Here is a 22,521-nt window from a genome sequence, read left to right on the forward strand (position 1 = left end):
CGGCAGTGCACTTCGCCAAGAAGTGAAGCGAAACTGAAACGCTTGCAAATTGGTTAAAATTGGCTGACCTTCAGAAATGCGCTTTGGTGGAATGAAATCAGTGGTGGACTCCAAACCAAAGCTCACTACTGAACAGCTGGCATCATTTTAGGGTACTTATCACTGTCAGATGTCAAAGCCAACAGCATAATTTGATTCTTGACTTGCTGGGATTAGCTTTAAGATAGTTTTACTGTTTTTACGAGACATTGGTACATTGCATTTTATCAGCCCAAAGTATACGTAGCACATCCTCTACTGCTACTGTGATGCATTTCGCTAAAGCCTCCCAGCCCTTGTGTTCAAGGGCGCACTGGTGAGGTATGAGTGCTACTCACACGTTCAATTCATCATCCCTTTGTAATAGAACCTTTATGCTCACAGTATACATCATTATCATTATAGTCATTGTCATTGTTTTAATGCCTGTGTATTTTATGCACTTCGCAGCGACTAATTTTTGGGCTGTAGAGAATCCATACATTGTCTTTTGCAAGGCACTTTTTTGGCCATACCTGACCCTTGTGCCAATAAAATTCATAAATCAATCAATCAATCAATAAAAAAAAAACGAACCACATCTTCTGCCACATGTGTTGATTAAGAATGCTCGAGGACAGGTGTCATGTGATTTTCTGATGATGATGCAGGCTGGAGCCCTGCACTTGTGGGTGACCTCCCAGATCGGGGTGTGGTGTGGGCCGTGCCTACCCGTCGGGTTAGCCTGGAGCGCCGTTTGATGCGTCGCATCTCACACCCCTTCTTCCGCATCAAGCCCAAGGACTACATCAAGAGCTGTCATGTCTGCGGCCACTTCCACTTGGCCCACACCATTTGCGGTAGGGCTTCACTGGCATCAAGGAATAATTTCTTGACTGCAGTTGCACTTCTGCATAGATTCAAGCTTACAGAAACGCAATTGTCACTACAGATTGAAATATTTTCATGGCTCTCTGCATTATTGCTGCGAGACTCGGCTGTCTGGACTGTAAGCTTTCTTTTTATTTATTTATTTATTTATTAGTTACCTGCATCGTAGGGCATTACAGCAGGGAGGTTACAAACTTAACTAAATGCATGAACAAATTATTTCAATGCGTGGAAAAAAGCATCATTTTCTGTGATGTATACAATGCTCGATGGCGAACTGTTCCAATCTCGAACAGTTCTAACAAAAAAGGAATAACGGAAGACGTCACCCTTACAAGAAAATTCCCTGACCTTCAAACAGTGGTCCAGTCGCTTAGATATGTAATGTGGTGCCTGGATATATTGTTCGCGGTTTATACCTGTTTTAGAATAATAAATATCGTGAAAAAATTTTAATCTGATATGCCTTCTACGATCATTCAGCTCTTGCCATTTAAGTTTGTTTGCTTTCTGTCATGCTAAGCTGCCGGCTATAGTTACCAAGAACAAATCTAACTGCCCTATTCTGGATTTTTTCTAATTTGTTTATAAGCTCAGATGTGTGTGGGTCCCAACAAACACATCCATATTCAAGTATTGAACGTACATGACTGAAATACAGCTGCGTCTTTAAGTTACTCGGTAAATGACTAAAATTGCGCCGCAAGAATCCCAATACTGATGCTGCCTTATTTCCAATATAGTTAACATGCTTGTTCCATCATAAATCAGAAGTAAAACAGACACCCAGATATTTAAATTCCTTGCTTATGTTTAGAGTAAAATCATTAATTCTATACCTATACGGATGATTAGCTCGTTTTCTTGTGAAGGTACTGTGAACAGTCTTATTTATATTTAATGACATACAGTCGAATCTCGTTAATTCGAACACGCTTAATTTGAACTGCTGGTTTATTCGAACTGACGCTGTGGTCCCGTCAAAGTTATGTGTATTTCAGTGGGCGAAAACACTCTGTAATTCGAACGCGAAAGCATTTGCGACGGTTCATTCGAACATACCGCGGACCGACAATGCGCGCCGAATAACGTGGCGGCGCCTCCGACCGGCATTGCTCTGACACCGCCATAGAGCAAAAGCTTAGGAGAGACCCCTTCATGCAGCGGCGAAGGCCCAGTCTGACCAACGAACTGCCCACGCCGACAAACGCTCGCTTCCCGATAACAGCAGAAAACGAAACTTCAGGGAGCGGCCTAACGGCCATGCTAGTGGCAAAAACGCGCGGCAAAAGCGGCAGGAATCGGGGGTTTTGCGGCGTGCCGCACGAAATAGGTTCGAGACCCATTTCTGCGGCAAATGCTGCGTGCAGCGACATGAAGAACCAATCAAGAGCAACGAGGGTTAGGTCACGGAGCCATCACAACTGGACCGCCGCCGGTCCGTGCCGGGTTTTCAATCGACGATCGTCGTCTTGCATGAAACAACGAGCGCTCGCGGTGTTGCTCGCTCGCGCGTTCGAAGAGCGCGGTAGATCTTATCGCGTTGCCACGCGGCGAGACGCGCGTGCCACGGTGGCCTCGCGGCAAGGCGTTGACGTGCGGCAATGTTTTTTGCCGCTAGCGTGGCCGTACCCTAAGCTGGCGCTGGGCCGGCTGGACCGGCGGCGTCGGCACCCACGCCGGCAAACGCTCGCTTCCTCGACCTTCGCCCCTCGTACAGGCCGGACGTGTTTCGAGCAAGCTCCTCAACAATGACCACCACCAAGGCCAGGAGCAGGGAGAGCAGCGTCCGTCTCGGCTCCCTTTTTTTCCTCGATCTGGCGGCCGGCCAGTGACTCCGAGTTCGTCGCCGTGTTTTAGTTTTGCGCGGCCTGAGGAGACGCCCTAAAGATGGAGGGCAGCGACGCTCATTCTTCTAACACCATGGACGCCGATGTTGCCTCAGGTCCGGACGATGACAGCAACTGGTTTCTTGTGGCTCGCAAGAAAAAAACGCTCAACTCAAGCTGCTATGATCCCATCACCTGCCCCGGTACCCCCGCAAGACGAATGCGCACCTCCCTCCACTGCCATTTGACCACTACAAGGTAGTGTTCCGTCTGAGAGATGGTCTGAACCTCGGTGCGTGGCCTCAACCTTCTGTTGCCCAAGCCATTGGTGTAGCAGCTGGGCTTGATGCTGCTGTACTAAATGAGCTCATTATCCGAATCCGCACTGACCAAAACCTTGCGGTGATTAGCACATCGGATGAGAACTTCACGGCCGAACTTCAGAAAGTCCAATCTATAAGTTTGGGCCTCAACCAGCACGCCGTCCAAGCCTACGTAGCTGCACCTGACAACTCTTGCAAAGTGGTAGTGCCAGGCATTGAACCGAACACCACTGTGAAGACGCTACTAGAAAAATTGCGCTGCTCAGAGGCTCCCATCCTTCACGCCCGCATGATGGGATCTACAAATCACGCCCTCGTCACTTTCTCCGGCATCCAGGTACCCCGTCACGTTCGCTTGTACGGAGCAGAGCTCCGCTGTTACATATACCGACCCCGCCAACAGATATGCAGTGTGTGCCTGTCCATGGGTCATCGAGCGGATGTGTGCCCCACACCCGACAAACCCCGCTGTGTAGCCTGCGGTACCTCCAACCCACTACCAGAACATGAGTGCACACATAAATGCATACATTGTGGAGGCGATCATCCCGCCACGGACCCTCGGTGTCCATCGCGTCAACAACGGCCGTTCAATAAGTCACATGTGCTCCAGGAACGTCTCAAACGCGAAAAGCTGTGTCCCCCACCTGGATCAGCACATAGTCAGCCTAGGACGACTGCGGGCTCTCTGCAGAATCTGGACCAACCGACAAGGACACCAGCGAACTCCGCCAAGCAACCCCCAACTAGTGGACGCAGCAGTACTCATGGCCCACCTGGACATGATCGACAGGTAGACCGGGGCCGTCCAGGCAACCCCTCCAAGGAGCGCGCTGCTGGCAGTGGCCATCCGAAGGAACATGGCCAGCAAAAAGGTGGCCACAACAAAGAACAAACGGTAAGCTGGGCAGAGCAGTTCCCCCCTCTACCCCCCTCTCCACTCCTTTCCCACACTCTCACGCAAACATCAACGCGACAACCCACTCCGCAACCCATGTCAGTCGACACACAGCATCGCCTTCACAACCCACCACCTACGGTCCGCACAGACTACTGCACACGAGAGGCGTTAAACGAAATGGCAATTTCACTAAGGAAAGAATTCGCCGCTATGATGCAGGTAGAAATGCAGAAAATGAAGGATGGCATTATGGCCGAACTAACAGCTCCGCTCCAACAGCTAATCCAACAGGCCCTGCAACCTGCCGTCCAGCAGATAGTAACAGACGTTAAACAACAGATAGCGGCTGCCCTTGGCCAACTCCCTATTGCTCCACCTGCACCCAAATGTGCGTTGTCTCCCACACGCGACACACAACGAACACACCCGCCCATCCCGTTTGCTGTCACCCATAGGCGCCGACTACGGGGGGGCTCCGGGGCTCGAGCCCCCCCCCCCCCCGGCGATGCCGAAGCCCCCTGCTCCTAAAATGTCAGTACCAGAGTCCTGTTACCCAAACCGTTTAAGGTTTCTTTTGAGTTGCCTCTACATTTTCCCTTACAATGTTATTGTGGCTAAAAGCTCACTGCATCATTGTTGACGCGGACGTGCACGGCTTTTACTCATAATTTCGCTTTATTTCTGAAAATTCTGGCAATAGGAAAACAAGCGCATTAGAAGCTCCAACGGCGGCTCCCTCATCCGTATTTTTTAACTCCAACATGTTATTTAAATTTCCAGTGTGAACACCATTCACAGACACATTATATTTCAATGTGTACACAGGACAAAGTTTATTATATTTTTAAAGAGAAAGAGCTAGCCAACTAATAATTATTTCTAATGATATGGATAGTCTATGTCTAGAGAATCAATATGTTGCTGTATGTTCAACTCGCTACAAAATGCTTTGCACACTTTTTTGACACTGAAAAAGACCTGCAGACTTCAGTGACCCCTTCGGCAGAGTCTTTTATCAACGGTGTGTGAAATACACGTGAATGATATGTGTCTCAGCATTGCTTCTCTTTCCTGTAGGAAATGCTAGCGACTCATGAAAACAAAACTCATAATAATTTACAACATTTATTGGGGATGGAAACATCGCAACGTGCATGCAAAGGTCATATATATATATATATAAACAACTTGGTAACTGAAGTGAGGCCAAGCCGGATTCACTCGAAATCAGTATCAATAGCAGTCATGCGCATCCGAGCTTCTACTAGGACTCAGAAAAAAAAAGTTCATTGCACCCCCCAATGATTACCAACAATTGAATACGGCACGCGGGCCGCGTAACCGTCAACCGCACTCAGTAATTTGCAGCTGCGGCAGAGCTAGATGAGAAGACGCGTGCTCTCCTCCCTATGCGCGTATTTGATCACGTGACCTCCAACTAACCCGAATATTGACGGTGTGGGAAGATAATGTCGATCAAGCCGCCATCTTTTTCGGCTCAGTGTTACACGCTTTTTCTCCCATCCACAGCGTATAGGTTGCTCACTCTTAAGACTTTTGGACTTTATACGGAATATCACAGCGACGACGACAGCGAAAACTTGCCTGGGGTGTCGATACATGCAATTGCAGTCGCAATAAAAGGAGAAATATAAAACAGGCGTTGAGCTCGCTTCTACCGCGGCTGCGGATGTGGCAATGTGCACCGGCTACAAACACAGCATGAGCACCAACGACAAAACCAATAGTGAGCACCTCGCTTATCGGTACTTCACCAGAACCCGTCTGACGCTGAAAAGGAAGCGTATTTTCCACCGTATAAGCACCAGCGGAAACATAACACTAGGCGCGCGGGGAGACAGCGCACGCGAAGGGACCCTAGCCATCTCGGATGGCCCAAGCTTGAACTCGGCGGAGATTAACTTCAAAATGAAGTGCGTGACCCACATGGCAGAGGCAGGAAAAGTAGAAGTTGAGGACCCATGTGTTCTAGCCGCTAGGCGAAAGAAGACCCCACGCCGCTATTATGAAGGTTCCTCAGCTCACGTGTTTCCATCAGCGAGTGACATGTACCGCCAGAGGTTCTATGAAGTACTTGACACAGTGCTGCCTTCGTTAAACAACAGATATCCACCTGATATGTGGCAGCATAAGTCCCACATTGAGCAGCTTGCCATAGGGAAGGAAGACAAAGCATATATAACAGTTCTACGGTGACGACCTTGAACCAGAACTCCTGATTTTTGACAAAGATATGCTGATTGAAATTTTAAGCCAGCAAAGGTCGGCATCATTGCACACATTTGGGGACGTCGTGCACATGTTTACGGGGGGCAAGGGCGAACACCTGCGAAACCTTTTGCCGGAAATGGCCAAGCTAAAAAAATTGCATTGTCCATACCGGTCTCGTCGACCACATCTGAGAGGTCCTTTTGCCACGGCGGCCGCATTTCGATGGGGGTGAAATGCGAAAACACCCGTGTACTTAGATTTAGGTGCACGTTAAAGAACCCCCTGGTGGTCCAAATTTCCGGAGTCCCCCACTACGGCGTGCCTCATAATCAGATCGTGGTTTTGGCACGTAAAACCACATAATTTAATTTTTTTTAGAGTTCCTTTTCTTGCCTTCAGTGACTGAAAATGTACTTGCGGTCGACGACTGGACACGCCCGTTTGAACCATCTGGCAATTTTTTCACGCAGACAAAGAACTGTCCCGCCAAATTAAATTTGAATAAGATTTCCGACGACTTCATTTCCAGATCAAATGCCCTTTTTTCAATGATGTAGAAATCATTGCATCAGACAATGAACTGATGTCTTTAGTAGGAGAGAAAAAGGCACCAACTTACAAGTCAAAGCAAACCACCTTGCTTAGAAAACAACGCAAAAAGTTATACAAAGGAATGAAAATGGGTTCCAGAACAGCGCAAGCAGAGTGAGGGCATTTGGGTAAGAAAAGACGTGTGGTTGCGCTATTTGTAAAACTCCCTAGTCTATCTGTGCATATTCCTTATTAATTTTTATTTGTCGTATGCTGCATTTGCCTCTCAATAACACAATCCACGTTGTTCCTATATTTGCTATCGAGTCCTTTCACGCTTTCGAGATACCGCTGTCTTATTTATTTATTTGTTATTATGTTTATTTATTTGGGCACCTGATAATTTTTACTCTATAATCCTTTGTTCTGCCTCCGGAAAATAAACGAAACCAGTGGCATAAGGCATGCTTTGACATGTAATGAAACTATGGCGTTATGGAATCACATTATACTTACGCTAATAATTCTAGCCATAAGTTGTGGCCAGAAATTGTTATATATCGTTTAATGTTTATGTATGTTAAGTCTTATCTTCTCAATAACTGACCTTTCGTCAGGAAAAGATTTCTTGATTGTATCTTTTCTATTAAATCTTTTACAAGGCGTTACATTGCTTTTTCATAGATGTGTACTTGTGCGACTTAATACGCACAAAACACATGTATCTCCCTAACTGAAACCGCTTGGCGCATGGCTCAACCAAGAGAAGCCAGTCTCTTGGCGGTGTGAGGGGACTCAGGCTGTAAAACTTAGTTGTCTCCTACTCTGAGGTCTTGCAAACACTCATATAAGCTCGTCACTCCAGTGAACAATCTTTCGAGGTCACAGGAAGTTTCCAGTGTAACTGTTAGTAAAGGTGTATATATATATATATATATATATATATATATATATATATATATATATATATATACATAACCTTTAACCACAGCTACGGCAATCCCACTTCCCGCCACCCTCCACCAAGATTTAGAGCCGTTAGAAGTGCCTCCATGTAGCAACGAGGCCCCAGTAGTATTGGATGATCATGGCCAGAAACCTTAAGTCAACGCATGCATCCCCCCAACTCCTACGCGTGTGGCAGTGGAATTGCAGGGGCTACCGTAGGAAACGTGGAGCACTAACGCAATTCATTGCTACACAGCCGAATTCTCCTGATGTAATAGCGTTACAAGAAGTGCAATGTACTATTACACTTCCCGGCTACCATACATACACGGACGTAACAAACAATACACTGCATCGTACAGCTACATTAGTTTCTAAACATATCACCGTCATCGAACACACCCTCCAAAGCTCCTCCATCTCGCATGTACTTCTCGAGTTGGTCCCGTGCTCTCGCTCCAATAGCAGCCTGTACGTGCTTAACATCTACAGTGCACCGAACGCAAGGCAGGACGACTTTGGTCATCTATTCGCACAACTATGCAAACAGGGTAAACATATATTGATTGTAGGCGACTTCAATGCCCCCCATACGGCCTGGGGATATGCAATGGAAACCCAAAGGCCGTCGACTTGCTAAAGCTTTCGCAGTTCATCGCATGACCCTGCTGACGGAACCTGATCAACCCACTCGATTAAGTAATAGCGTCAGCAGGGACACATGCCCCGATCTCACGTTAGTCAGAAGAGTTAGTCACCACTCTTGGTGGAACCTCATGGTGAATCTGGGAAGCGATCATCATATAATAGCTACAGAGCTTCAGGTAGCAGCCACGTGCGCCCCAGAACGTATCAATAAAGATAACAAATTGGGATGCATTTAGGCGTAACCGAACATCCACTACCCCTCAAGACTCTCGCTCCCTTGAGGCTTGGATGAAGCAGCTCCAGTCCGATTTGAAAACAGCAACGAAATGCATCACTGCGACGCCGGAGACGCCGGATGTGGATCGGCATCTGCTCCACCTCTGGGACGCCCACAGGGGCTTGACACGGCGGTGGCGGCGGCAGAAGCATAACCGAAAACTTCGTCTCCGCATCGCCAACCTAGCCGCGGAGGCAAATGACTATGCGAACACCCTCACTAGTAACAATTGGCATAACTTCTGCGATCGCCTCAACGGCACACTAAGCACACCTCGAACGTGGCGTATACTCCGCGCATTGTTAATTCCCACGCAAACAAAAACACACACTGCTAACACAATCCGCACCATCCTCCATAAATCAGGGCTCGACGATACCACCCTACTGTGCACCTTACAGCAACGCTACATAACCACGGGCGCCTGTCCTACCTACCGTGATTATCCACAAGTACACAATACACCCCTAGATGTCAACATTACAGAAGCAGAGGTTAGGGCGGCCTTGCAGAACATTAAGCGTAATACAACACCCGGGCCTCATGGGATTACATACACACTTCTACGTAATTTAGATGACGAGGCCATCCAGCATTTAACTGTGTTTTACAACGAACACTGGAATAACGGCACGCTACCACAGGACTGGCGACGCGCGGAGATCATACTTATTCCTAAGCCTGGCAAGCCGCTCTCCCTCCAGAATCTCCGACCTATATCTGTGACTTCATGTGTAGCTAAACTCTTCGAACACGTTGCCCTCTCCCGAGTCCAGCCATTTCTCGAAGACAATCACTTTTTTCCGGATACACTCTTCAGCTATAGTCCAGGTATTTCTACTCAAGACGTTTTTGTACAACTTAAGGAGGACGTATTGGATAGCCCCACTTCAAATAAGGGCAATCCTGGTCGTAGATCTCAAGGGGGCTTTTAACAACGTCTCCCACGTCTTAATTCTTGACAATCTCGCTTCCTCCCAGTGCGGCGCAAGCATCTACAATTACGCCAGGGCCTTTCTTTTTGACCGCACGGAGATATTGGGATTGCAGATGTCCGGTCGGACGAAATAAGTCTCGCAGGCGGAGGAATGCCACAGGTCTCGGTCCTCTCTCCCATCCTGTTTAACGTGGCTATGGTTAAACTGCCCCCACAAGATCCCCAACATCCAGCATGCCATTTACGCAGATGACATTGCAATGTGGGCAACCAAAGGATCAGACGGAACCATTCAGGGTGCTCTCCAGGAAGCTGCATCTGTTGTACAAGACTATGCTGCCACCGGGAGCCTTACGTGCTCAGTTGAAAAGTCAGAGTTGTTAGTGGTACACAAGCGGCGCCGCAGGACCGACGATCCTTCTGATATTTCACTGTTCCTTGATGGCCGTCCTATCCCTCAGGTACCTCGACGCCGCATTTTAGGCCTCCACATTCAGGCTGATGGCAAGGCCTCACACACTACGCACCTTCTGACTCAGCAGATAACACAAATTAAACACATGATCCATCGCATCACCAATCGCAGGAGAGGCCTTCGCGAGAAGGATGTCCTCCGCATAGTATACAAGCTCTCATAGTTAGTCGGCTCACCTATCACCTTCCCTATCATAATCTCACGCTTACTCAAACCGAAAAGATGGACGTCCTTCTACGGACGGCAGTGAAGGCGGCTCTCAGCTTGCCTCCACACGCTTCTACACGACGCCTTCTTCAGCTTGGTGTCCACAACACCATAACCGAACTGCTCGAGGCCCAGCACAACAGTCAGCTCCAGCGTCTTAGGCAAACTCGTCAGGGTTGCGTCATCCTCTCTCGTCTTGGCTGCCCCACTCCTGAAAAACCCACACAGGTACCGCAACATAAACTCGCTCCTAATATTCGCGCTCTCATTAATGTGGCTCCGATTCCACGCAACATGAATCCCCACCGCCATGCCGGCCGTTGACGTGCCCGAGTTCAGGCCATGACACGCGTCTTTGGCGATGGCACTACAGACTTACAAGTTCTTTACACTGATGTGGCATGCTACCCAGAAAAGCCCGCCATGTGTCTAGCGGTGATCGACAACACAGACGCGCTCGTGGACAGTGGTTCGGCAGAGGAGGGAGCTATTGCTCTGGCCATTGTCCACGCCTCGATATTACCGTCACAGGACGCCCCTGTCACCATAGTGACAGACTCACAGGCTGCTTGCTGTGCCTTTGCGCAGGGACTTGTGGCTGCCCATACTCACAATATCCTGTTTTCTGTCTCGCCGTCCACTTTACGTACGGTGCGCATCGTCTGGACTCCTGGACACGCCTCTCTCCATGGAAATGAACGCGTTCATGCGGTTGCCCGAGGTCTGACTGGCCGGGCTTCATCGGAAGACCTGTCCAATTCAGACGACGCACCGACAGAACCACTAAACTACAACGCAATGCTGGAGTACTACCGACAGAGACGTTATACTTATCCTCCTCCCCATCCTTCACTTAACAGAGCAGATGCCGTCGCTTGGCGGCAACTGCAGACTAATTCATTCCCTTGCCTCTATATGCTGCATCTCTTTCATCCCACTCTATACCCTTCCTACTGCCCCTACTGTGGATCCGAACCAACAACCACATTTCACGTGGGAATGCTCTAGTCCACGGGGCGTTCCTCCTATCCCCAACCCCACCCTTTCCTCTTGGAAGTCTGCACTGCTCAGCTTAGGCCGGCAGGAACAGCAACAGCTGGTCCAGCGGGCTCGCAGGGTCGTGCAAGGCAATGGAGCCCTGGACTGAGGGCCCCACCCAACGAGGAAGAATTACCTTGCCTTTGTGAATAAAAGTTTATTCTCTCTCTTCCTGATAACGGCAGAAAACGAAACTTCAAGGAGGCTAATCTGCGCCGAACCGGCTGTACCGGCGGTGCGAGCAGGCGCGCACGGAGACAGTCGAAGGTGAGGGAGCTGCGAGGGAGCTGAGAAAAAGGGCGAGGGGAGCCACCGAAGCCACTGCCACCGAAGCGGCGGAGTTGCCGAGGCCAAATCCGCTTTCCTGCCGCCCTCCTCCCTCACCTTCGACGGTCTCCGCGCGCGTGCGTGCCCGTTGCTGTGTCGGTGCCGTCCACTCCCTAAAGTTTCGTCTTCTGCCGTTATCGGGAACCGAGCGTTGGCCGGCGTGGGCGCAACTCGCTATGCGCTTGCGCGGCACGAAATTTCACGACTCGCACCATTCGTTCATTTTGCTATGGTGCTCGAATACTTCAAAAATACGTCCTTCCATTAATTCGAACAAATTTTTGGGCCCCTTCGAGTTTGAATTATCGAGATTCGTCTGTATCCCAACGCACACACCAGTCTGCTATAGTATTTAAGTCAACGTGCAGGATTTGTGAATCGGAAATGGCATCTACGGCTCTATAAACAACACAATCATCGGCAAACATCCTGAGTGAAGACTGTATACCAATTGAAATATCATTAATGTACAACAAAAACAATAGTGGCCCCAACACTGAGCCTTGGGGAACTCCCGACATAACTGATTTCTGTTGCATTAAACAAAATAGGTACCGTAAGAATTGTTTATTCCCTTGCATAGCTTGAAGATTAGGGCAACCTTAATGGAAATTGAAAATTTTTGTGCAAACAGCTTGAGCCAGAAGAAAAGAAACCATAGTTGTTGACTGCAAGGAGGCTTGGAAGCCCACGTTCGAGTTTTTTTCTTCCAACTTTTGACTCGTTAAATTTTTAATTAGCTTAAGGTGGGGGTACCACGGCAGCCATCTTGCGAGTAGTTCAGTAGTAGGATGTTCTGGCGGGCTAGTTGGTTCATAGCTTTTACGTTTTTTTATAACTGCACGAGAAAATGAGGACACGAAAGAAACAGAACACTGCGCTCGTGGTGTCGTGTGTGTTTCTTTCGTGTGTCCTCATTTTTTTCGCGCAGTTATAAAAACGTCTAAAAGAGTAGTTCAGATTCTACCATCAGACGACTCCACTCATTTAGGAATGAAAGAAAAAAAATGTTCTTTGCTGATTCAACACAGGTTGGGACAGGGAGTCTGCTTTGGTCGGGAAAAGTGTTTCCCCCACCCAACCACTTGCATTTCATGAGTGATGAGCGCTGCATTGGCATGCACCTATTGTTGTGCTGTAGCTGTGCGCACTATCAATAGGAATACAACTGAACATTGGCACGACCAGTTCCTTCTCACGGTGAAGCGCGCCCTGCTGGTCGCCTGCATTGAATAGGGTCTATTTTGTAGTAGACGTAGCATGAGGGGAACAGCATGCAGAGGAAAAGCACTCTCGTCCATCCACCCAGAGCGCATCATCCACAACCATCAAAATGCACAGAGCAGCCCACTGTGTTTGTCACCTCCTTTAGGGTGGCATTCCTGACTGTTGCGATGCTGCCACGAGCAAAGGACGAGAGCAAACAATTTTATTTGTGGTGCTGAGAACAAAAAACAAGAGGGTTCTGCTGGCCGGATCGTAACTGTCTTGCAGACGGCTAACAACTGAACATCGTCCAGCAGGGGTAAACAGCTGTGGACAGCTTAGTAGGGAGATGCATAGTGTGAGAGAACAAAGAAAGGAGTAAAGGGACTAATTACATTGTATTATTTATATATGCTGTGGAAAGTTCCGCATTGTCAGTGCTGCCCTCCCTAAGTTTTCGGCACATACGTGGCGTGCAGCCGGGTATCAAGAACCGACTGCTGCAGACAGTTGCACAGGCTCTGATGAGCTGCATGGCCTCAGTAGAGGTTCAGTGCTATCAGCAGGTGTCCGTGCGCAGGGTAGTGCAGGCTGTGGACACAAGCTTGCATGCGAGTTTTGCCTAGTGTCCACGAGCTTCGCCATGAGGAAAATATAGTCGGGTACAACTTTAGAAGACAGGAGGAGGCCCCGCCCAGTTGACCGAAGCGCAGCAGCCAATTCCTCCGCGACTCAAGAAATAGTCCCGCTCAAAAAATTGTGACTGCTTCTAAAACGCGTATTTGTCGGTATAAATAAGATTTGTGTATCTTGACGAGTGGTTCGGTAAAGCTATCATGATGGAAATGCTACCTCACATGCCGGATCGCGAGAGAAAAATAACTCCGTGCCTTCTACAACACTGTGCGTCGTCTGCTACGGAGCAAGATCGACGGCACCGGGTGTAGTAGTCGCTGGCTTAATAGCATAAGATTCATATATACTTTTTGTGTGTTTGCACAACCTTATTTTCTTAATGTGTTGGGTTTATTTTTAATTAATATTTTTTTCTTTTTTTCTCGCGGTTGCGAACCTGCGATCTCGTGAGTTCGCGCACGATCGCGCGCGGCATTCCGTGCCAGTTTTCAGCTATGGAGCCTAGCAACGTGACATCGGAACGCAATCCTTTGTTGCCGAACGAGCCTTGTGTCGCCTCGATGACCACACCACCAAGGAGTCTCGGCAAGAACAAGAGCGGCCACATCCTGAACAGCGATTCACGCAACATGATCTACACGTTTTGGTGTAACAGGCAGCCTGAACGCAGCGTGGAGGACACGAGCAAGTTTGTCGCCGACATGCTCGGTGTCAGCGAAAGGACTGTGTTCAGGGTGAGGGAGGAAGTTAAAGCTTTGCATTTTTCGGGTGGCAAACTGACGACGCCCTCGCGAAAGCGCCCACGCAATGCGGAGAAGAGAAGACGCAGCGCGAAGTTTGACAGCTTCACGTTGTGCGCGCTGAGGTCGTGTGTGCACGATTTCTTTCGCCGCAACGAGATACCGGCGGTGTACTGTGCGTCGCCTGCTTGCCGAGATCGGCTTCAAGCGCGAAAAGAGAAGCCGCAACTCGCTGCTTATCGACCGGGATGACATCACCAATTGGCGGAATCGCTACCTCCGTGACGTGGAGCGCTACCGGGCGGAAGGCCGAAAGATCTTCTACCTGGACGAGACATGGCTGACGGCAGGACACACTCGGTCAATCGTGTGGACAGACACCGTGGTGCAGAAGCGCGGACGCCTGTTCGCTCGAGCAAATGGCCTGACGACGGGTCTAAAACAACCTTCTGGGAAAGGTCAGCGCCTGATCGTGACGCACATCGGCAGCGAGGATGGTTTCGTCGACGGCTGCTTGGATGTATTCAGAGGCCAAAAGACAGGCGACTACCACGAAGAAATGGATGGCAATTGCTTTGAGGGCTGGTTCAATGACGTTCTGCAGAAGTTGCCAGCTGGTAGCTTCATTGTTTTAGACAATGCACCTTACCATAGCCGGCGAGAAGAGAAAGAAGAGAAAGAGAAAAAAAACGGCCTGGAAGAAGGAAAAGATAAAGGAGTGGCTCACAAGCAAGAACATCACCTGCGGTGAAAGGATGATAAAGAAGCAGCTGCTTGAGCTGGTGGCATCTGTAAAGTCACGCTTTCTGAGCTACATCGTAGACAACACAGCTATAAGGGCCGGTTGCATTGTACTCAGGCTCCCGCCGTACCACTGCGAATTTAATCCCATTGAGCTTGTGTGGGCCAAGGTCAAAAATGGCATCGCTGCGGACAACAGAGACTTCAAGCTGTCCACGGTTGACGTCATCTTGAGGGAGAAAATCAAGCAGGTAACGGCGGAAGACCGGAGGAAGAGCATTCAGCATGTGATGGACTTGGAGGCAAAGTTCAGACTTTACACGTCTGGGAGTGAGCACATTCAACCCATCATCATCCAGCTGGGTGAAGATGACACTGAAGAAAGCGACTCCGACTGCGAGCTGTCTGGCATTGAGCCACTCGACGAAGCATAAAGGCTTCTTATTAACAAAAGAACAGCCCTTATTAGGGCTATCAAAATTTTGCCGGTGGGTTCGCAACAGCCAACCATCCATTCCGTGACCTCTCAAATAAGTAAGCAGTTCCATTTATGGCATATTCCTTATAATAGAAGCTCAATTTTGATAAGCAACGTCCTGCACACATTGTGCTCGATTTAAGAAGTGGCATAGAAACACATTTAAATGCTGGCATATCTGAATTGAAACACTATTGTTAACCCTGATTATCGTTGGCGGGCTCAAAATGCTCATTCGGGCAGCCACCGTCCAGTTTGACACGCCCCATAGTGAAATAGCAGTAGTCAGAGCACGCTTTATGGTTCTGTTAGCAGTCTGCACTGCAAATCACAGTCATGTCATAGCGAGTGGTGGTGAAATAGCAGCAGACAACACGAAACCAACAGCCACTATCAGCAGCTTGAATGCCAAAGCACATTCATGTGGTTGCATTGTTTATTTTGTTATCTGGCTCACACAAGTAATGCGAATAAGAGAACAAATATAAGACATCATTAGCTAAGTGAGGCCCAAAATGCTCATTCAGGCAGCCACCGTCGAGTTTGACGCGCCCCATAGTGAAATAGCAGTAGTCGGAGCACGCTTTATGGTTCCGTTAGCAGTCTGCACTGAAAATTGAAGTGTTGTCATAGCCAATTTTCAATTTATTAATCTGACTCGAGCAAGTGATGCGAATGCAAGCACAATTATTGTGCTTAATTTTGCTAGCGTTTTTTTGTCATATTTACATACCGGAAAAATGCTCAGTAAAGTTGAACGTGTTTTAGTGAGTCACTTTGTTCACTACAAGCCGTAGGCAAAGTGACAGACAGATTCAGACAGTGGTATTGGGGAAGTAATAAATGGTGAAAGTTGCAAAAGCTCTCACAGCACTGCTTTGCTGGACTCCATCCACTAGAAAACTGCATTTGTAATGATGAAAGCGTCAAGACAGGAAATGATACCCCACTGCACAATGTTATATATGTGTACCACCACATGTGACGGGCAGCAAAACCATCTGTTTATTAAGACTGAATGCAACAACATAGCAAGGTGCTGTTTCACAATATGGCACCTTTTCATGTGCACTTCTGGCAAGCTACCGTATGCACTGATGCATAAACACATTAACAGGGGTAAGAGATGAAGTAACTGTGCAAGCCACGTGATGCTTTTAACATTTTGTATCTGTCAATGTTTCTGTTGTCACAGCTGATAGAACTTTCTTTGGTGCAAGTTGGTTAATCACGTTGCAGCAACAGCACAAGAAGCAAGGTCAGAATAGTAGGAGAAAACAAAGCAAGGTGACAGACTGAGGAGGCAAGGTAGACAAGAGAGAATGGCTTTAATGACATCGAAGAGGCCAGCCCTGCTATTCACTGGACTTGGTGCTTTGAATGAGACGAGTTAATGGAATTGTAAAGAAAGTCGTGGCTGCAGCATGCTTACAAGAACAAAAGCAAAGATAAAAGAATAGAAATAGGAATAAATACATACACGCACGGAAGAACTCACATATTCATACACATGAACACAAACGCGAGCACGAAAACTAAGATTTAAAATACAAAAAAGGGCAAAATAACAAATATACATAAACGCACAAGAAAACACGCACACACATTTAACGCAGAAATAACTCCACAAAAGCAAGGACAATTAGTAAGGGGCCCTCTGGTGCCCCAGTGAATGCTGGTTGCTGTCCAAAGACTGAGTCAGAGCCCAGAGTTGTCAAAACACAACGGAATATATTCTTCACATATGGCAGTTACACACACACGTGCACACTTAGGCTAGACACGCCGCAATACAATTCAGATGGGTATTCACAAAACACAGAATAATAATAACGACAAGCACTAAGAGTCCAACACGTAAAGTACAAAATGAATAGGAACACTAAGTGTCCAATCGTATGCACCCGTGCTGGTCCTGAGCCGGACGATCTCGGGAGTAGCTCGAGGCAAATCTCGAAGAAGAAACTTCTTCTGGAAATGCAGACACTCGATGAACTCGACGACTAGCTTGCCGGGGAATCATCATCTTCCGCAGACAGTCAGTCTTCACTTCACCTCTCTTTACCGGCGCGGTCTGATTGCCCTTCTGATTACTGCACGGCGTTTTTATAGCCTTCACCGAGGGTTTTGGAACCTTCGGTCAAATTGGGGATCTCGTAGCATGGCCAAAGCCTGGGAATCTTCTAGTCAATTCTTGCATCTTCGACCGCTGCCGTCGGAATGTAGTTGAGGGGGGCGACTCATCTTTAGGCGCACGCTCGCACTGTAGTAATCTCTCTCTCTCGACTCGCCGGGTGAGAAGGTGTCTTGGGGCGCGCTCTCTCTCTCGTTACCATCGCTTCTAGATTGCGTTGGCTATTTGAGGCGTATGCGCTCTCCCCCTCTGTTGATGCTGGCACCGGGCCGGCGTGCTTCTTTCGCTGGCTTGCATGACACACGGTGCGCTTTGATTATGCGCTCTTTTTTGACGTATGTACACGAAACGCACTTAAAATCGAAACATACAAACTTTCTCTGACAGTACGTTACGTTTCGTAAAGATCGTGATGATGCTCTCACATCATCAAGCGGTGTTGCCATTCTAATTCAAAAATGCATAGCATAGCATGTTTACAGCTACAAACGCCCCTTGAAGCAGTGGCAGTTCTACTTGTTCTCCTAAACAAACTCATCACCATTTGCTCGCTTTACATACCCCCACATTTACCACTTACACAAACATGAATTTCAGTCCTTTATAGATGAATTGCCAGAACCTTATCTCGTTCTTGGCGATTTCAATGCACACAGCAGCCTGTGGGACGACTCTCGTATCGATGCACGAGGTCGTCTTGTTGAACAGTTTCTTTTCTGGTGCGTGTCTCCTAAGAAGGAACCTACGCATTACTGTCTTGCAAACACAACTTTTTCTTCTATTGACCCTAGCGTAGCTTCCCCGTCTATATTACCTGAACTTAAATGGAACGCTACCAACAATCCTTACGGAAGCGATCACTTCCCAATACTACCGAGAACATCCAAAGAAAACGAATCCACCACAGGCACCTCGGTGGAAGGTTGATACAGCCGATTGAGAGAAATTTCAAACTCTTACTAGCAGTGGCGTAACCAGAAATTTTGTTCGGGGGGGGGGGGGGCTCAGGTTGCAGCGCGGCCTCCTCCTTATAGAATTTGTCGAGGGATCAAATACATGAATAATAAGTGCATTGCCAATGCCATTGTATATTAGATGCTGCAAACGAATTATTGAACGCTACGCACTGTCAAGTAAAATATGTATTTTTTCATGAAAGAATATATTCGTGTGTCCCAAAAATTGTGGCAGAAATAACTGATATCAGTGCTTCCGCATTTTTTTTTGTCTATTTAATAAGTAAAGAAAATATCGCACGGACTTTAGAACTATATCAGTTCAAAACCAGCAAAGCAGTGTATACAGCTGATATGAAGAATGTAAAGGCCATGAAATGCATAAGTTGAGGACAAATATTTTGATGAATCTTCGTCATTCAAGAACCTTGTTTACATTTTTGCACATATGCAACGGCCAGGAAAAAACCTCAATGACGCTGTCCCTCGTTGCAATAGATTGCGTGGGAGCAGCTGTTACCGGTCGTGTATTGTAATTACACCGAGATTATACTCGCAACAGTGAGTACAAATAAAAAGTAGGAGAGAGAGAGAGAGACGTCATAAGGGAAAGGCAGGGAGGTTAACCATGCTGAGCCCGGTAGGCTACTGTCACCTTTACTTGGGAGTGCGGAGAGTTGCGTGCATGCGCTACTCTCGATGGAGGAGAGACACGACTGGCAGCATGGCAAACGAGGATTTAATACGTACAGGAACGATGAACGCACGCGACACACAACACTAAAATCGTAACTCCGAACTAAAGGCACGCAAAACTAAAATTGATTCAACAAAAGTCTTCACTGGAACTCAAACAACAAACTCAGATTAACTAGAAACTACTTAAACAAAACTATCTCAGTTTCGGAGCCTCGCTCCGCCTTAGAGTCTCTCGGTCAGTCTTAGCGCGGATTCATCAGAGTCTAGCCACCCTGCCTTCGGCCTAACTGCGTCGCAAACAAAAACATGGGCTCTTACGGACCGCTGACTTGAAGTTCCTTACGTCGGGTCCAAGTCGTATTCCTTCGGGTGTCGATGCTGCCGTAGGTGCCGACGACTCGCGTTCTCTTTTGTCGGTGGTGGGCTCGACGGTACTTCGTTGGTGATGAGCTCGTCAGCGATGGCGTTCGTCGTAGCTTAGGCCCACCTGCCTAGGCCTAGCGTCGGGATGCGTCGCAACTTCTTCAGGAGTGCCGACGTGTCATCCCGAGGAGATTAGAACGTGCCGGTCTGCCACAGAAGGGGGATCCTCTCTGGGGTGCCTGGTCCTGCCGTGAGAAGCTGCAGCCCGTCCAGGAGCCTCGCCCGAACTTGCCGAGGTCGACGGCCACACCTTGGACGGCCAGCGTCGCGGACTCAACCAGACCCCCAAGTCTCCCGTCGCCAGAACGTAGCTGGAGATGCGACCTTCCTGACCCGGTGCCACGTTGAAACTCCACGGACAGCGCCGTTCATCCCTCGACTATGCCTCGGTTCGTGCGCCTCGCGCGCTCGCGCCGTTCCGAACATCGGGCATCGCGTGCTCTTCTTTTTCGCGCCACAGGCGGCCTCTTACATGTGACATAGGCCCCCTCTTCAAGAGTTTTTTCCCAAAAAACTGCTTACTCTTGGCCTGCTCTGTTGGGAACAGGACTCCTCTTCTGTGACTTGTGTACTTCTTGTGTACTCGGAGCTCATTACTGATCACCGCACTTTCACGCACATTTCATCTTACACCACACACTGCACTGCACTGTTCGCAATGTTCACAAGTTCATTGACCCAAACACTTCTACATGAATAAATCCCGCATCCAAACACATTTTGCAATAATCCAAACACCCCACACATATGTACTGATGTTCTCCCCCTATACACTTGTTATCTACACACAATTGCACCGTTGTGAACTCCTAATCTTTCCTGGTCCACACATATCACTTCTATCTGTGCTAACGCATCAAAATCATTAGGTTTTCTACGCCGTAATTTATACAATTCTCCTTCCGATGTACGTAAACTCGCGCTTCTTGCTTTAATCCGTCCGCAACTCGAGTTCGCCCCCTCCATTTGGTCACCGCACCAAAAATACCTAATTAACAAGTTAGAATCTATCCAGAACAGAGCCAGTCGATTCATTACGCGTAATTACAGCTACCCATCTAGCATAACACAGATTAAACAAGGCCTTGCACTCGAGCCACTAAAAATTCGTCGTGACATTTCCCTTTTATCACTTTTCCACAAACTCATCCACACCAGCATGATGCCATCTGTTCACCTTAATCTAGCTCATCGAACTTCACGCCGACTAAATAACAACTTTAGCTTATCACGCATGTACGGTGAAATCGACGCTCTCAACCTTTCGGCCCTTCCACGAGCGATTCGTTTGTGGAATGACCTACCAGATGATCTCGCATCAGAGCGGGACCACGCAAAGTTCTTAAACAACATAAAAAAATATTTATGCACCGAAATTTGATGTATGGCGTTTTCGCGTTCACCCGTGCCTACAATGCATTGATTTTTGCTGCTTCGCTGTCGAAAGGACAAACTTCTCTTGGCGGGGAAGTGGAGCGAAGCGGTCAATGACTTCGGACACATTGATGCTGACGTCTCTGTGGGTGTATAGAAGCACCAGTCTAACCATGCATTCCACAGACATTGTAGAGCGCAAGTAATTTTTTAGTAAACTCTTGTTAAAAAAATATTCTCTCTGCGCTGGCAGTGGTCACTGGAAGGGTGACTAGAATCTGGAACAGTTTGTACACATTTACATAGAACCTGCAGTCGCAAAGAGAGAGGGCATCTATTCCGGTGCTAAAACCTAAAACACTCTCTCGAGGTCGTTGGCATCCTTGTTTAGACACCTTGCACAAACAGTAGGCTGTTCGATACTACAAGCGATGTCCGTCGTTTCGTCAGGAAGTATGTAGAAGCAGCCTGCTTTTGCAACTAGGCTTTCTTTGATAATTTCGCCACAAATTTCTATAATTTGGTTCTGTGCATCTGGGCTTAAATACGAGGCAACTTTCCAAATGGTTCTTCGGATATGTATCTCCACAATCAGCTCGCATGCGAATAAGCGCTCTGAAAATACCTGTATTTTCACCGGGGGCTATGCTTAAATCTATAGGGCCACTGTCCCTGTGGCCACGGAGAGCCAGACCTTGTAGCCCGCTAAAAAAATTTCCTAAATAATAGGCCATTTCATTTCTCCTGTTTTCTCATATTTTACTTTGCCTGCCCTGATCCAGCTGATCGATCACATTGGGCACGCTTACTAAAAATGTTCGGAGAAAATTATCAGCTGCTAGCTCACAGTCACGATAATATTTACTATGTTCGTGTGTGGGGGGGGTGGAAGATTGCGAGCGTGTGCTTTCATTTCTGGAACAGCTTGGACACGAGGGCTCCAGTGCATGCATGTTGGTCCAAGTTTATAACAGCATTAACGCCGTAAAGTTCCAGAATTGAAAATCTTTTAAAGCACGCCTTTGGAAATGTCAGTGCACCTTTCGCGTTAAAAGTTAATGAGAACTTTATACCCATAAAGTTTCGGAGTTGAAATCCATGCGCTCCGTAGATGCTGCGGCCGCTGCGAGATGCCGCAACGCGCCCGCCCGCTATCGAAAAGCCCTTGAAAGTTTGTGCTCAGATGAGGCTCCTTGCGTTATGCGACTCCAGGTGCAAGGGCGTTGACACGAAATCCAGCCGGAGTTCGCAATGTTTCTGCCGAAATGTCTTTTCGAGCGTGAAAAAGACATTGTAGACAAAATCCAGAATGATTCCCGGCGTCGGTGGTAGTTTTGGTCGGCGGTGCATGCCGGCACGAAAAAATTTCAGCCCCCCCCCCCCCCCCTGGCTACGCGCCTGCTTACTAGTAGTATCTCCTAAAGTCACATGTCTTCGTTAGGGAATGATGCTGCCGTGGAGTATTTTACTATCTTAATAATTGATGCCACTTCTAAATGCATATCTGAAGTGGTGTGGCATGCAAACGCCGTGTCCCATGGTGGAACGACGA

General features: G+C 48.0%; 1 protein-coding gene across 1 annotated transcript in view; it reads left to right on the forward strand.

Annotated features, from left to right (window-relative positions):
* Positions 1–670: 670 nt before the first annotated feature.
* Positions 671–22,521, forward strand: part of LOC119455334 (39S ribosomal protein L32, mitochondrial-like) — a gene marked incomplete at its 5' end in the record, with an annotated part of 37,158 nt that continues 15,307 nt past the window's right edge. The window contains one exon of the mRNA XM_037716724.2: positions 671–878. Within this exon, the coding sequence (XP_037572652.2) occupies positions 671–878 (208 nt within the window). The remainder of the gene's footprint in view (positions 879–22,521) is intronic.

The sequence above is a fragment of the Dermacentor silvarum genome, chromosome 6, assembly GCF_013339745.2.
Source record: "Dermacentor silvarum isolate Dsil-2018 chromosome 6, BIME_Dsil_1.4, whole genome shotgun sequence".
Taxonomy (NCBI): Eukaryota; Metazoa; Arthropoda; class Arachnida; order Ixodida; family Ixodidae; genus Dermacentor; species Dermacentor silvarum.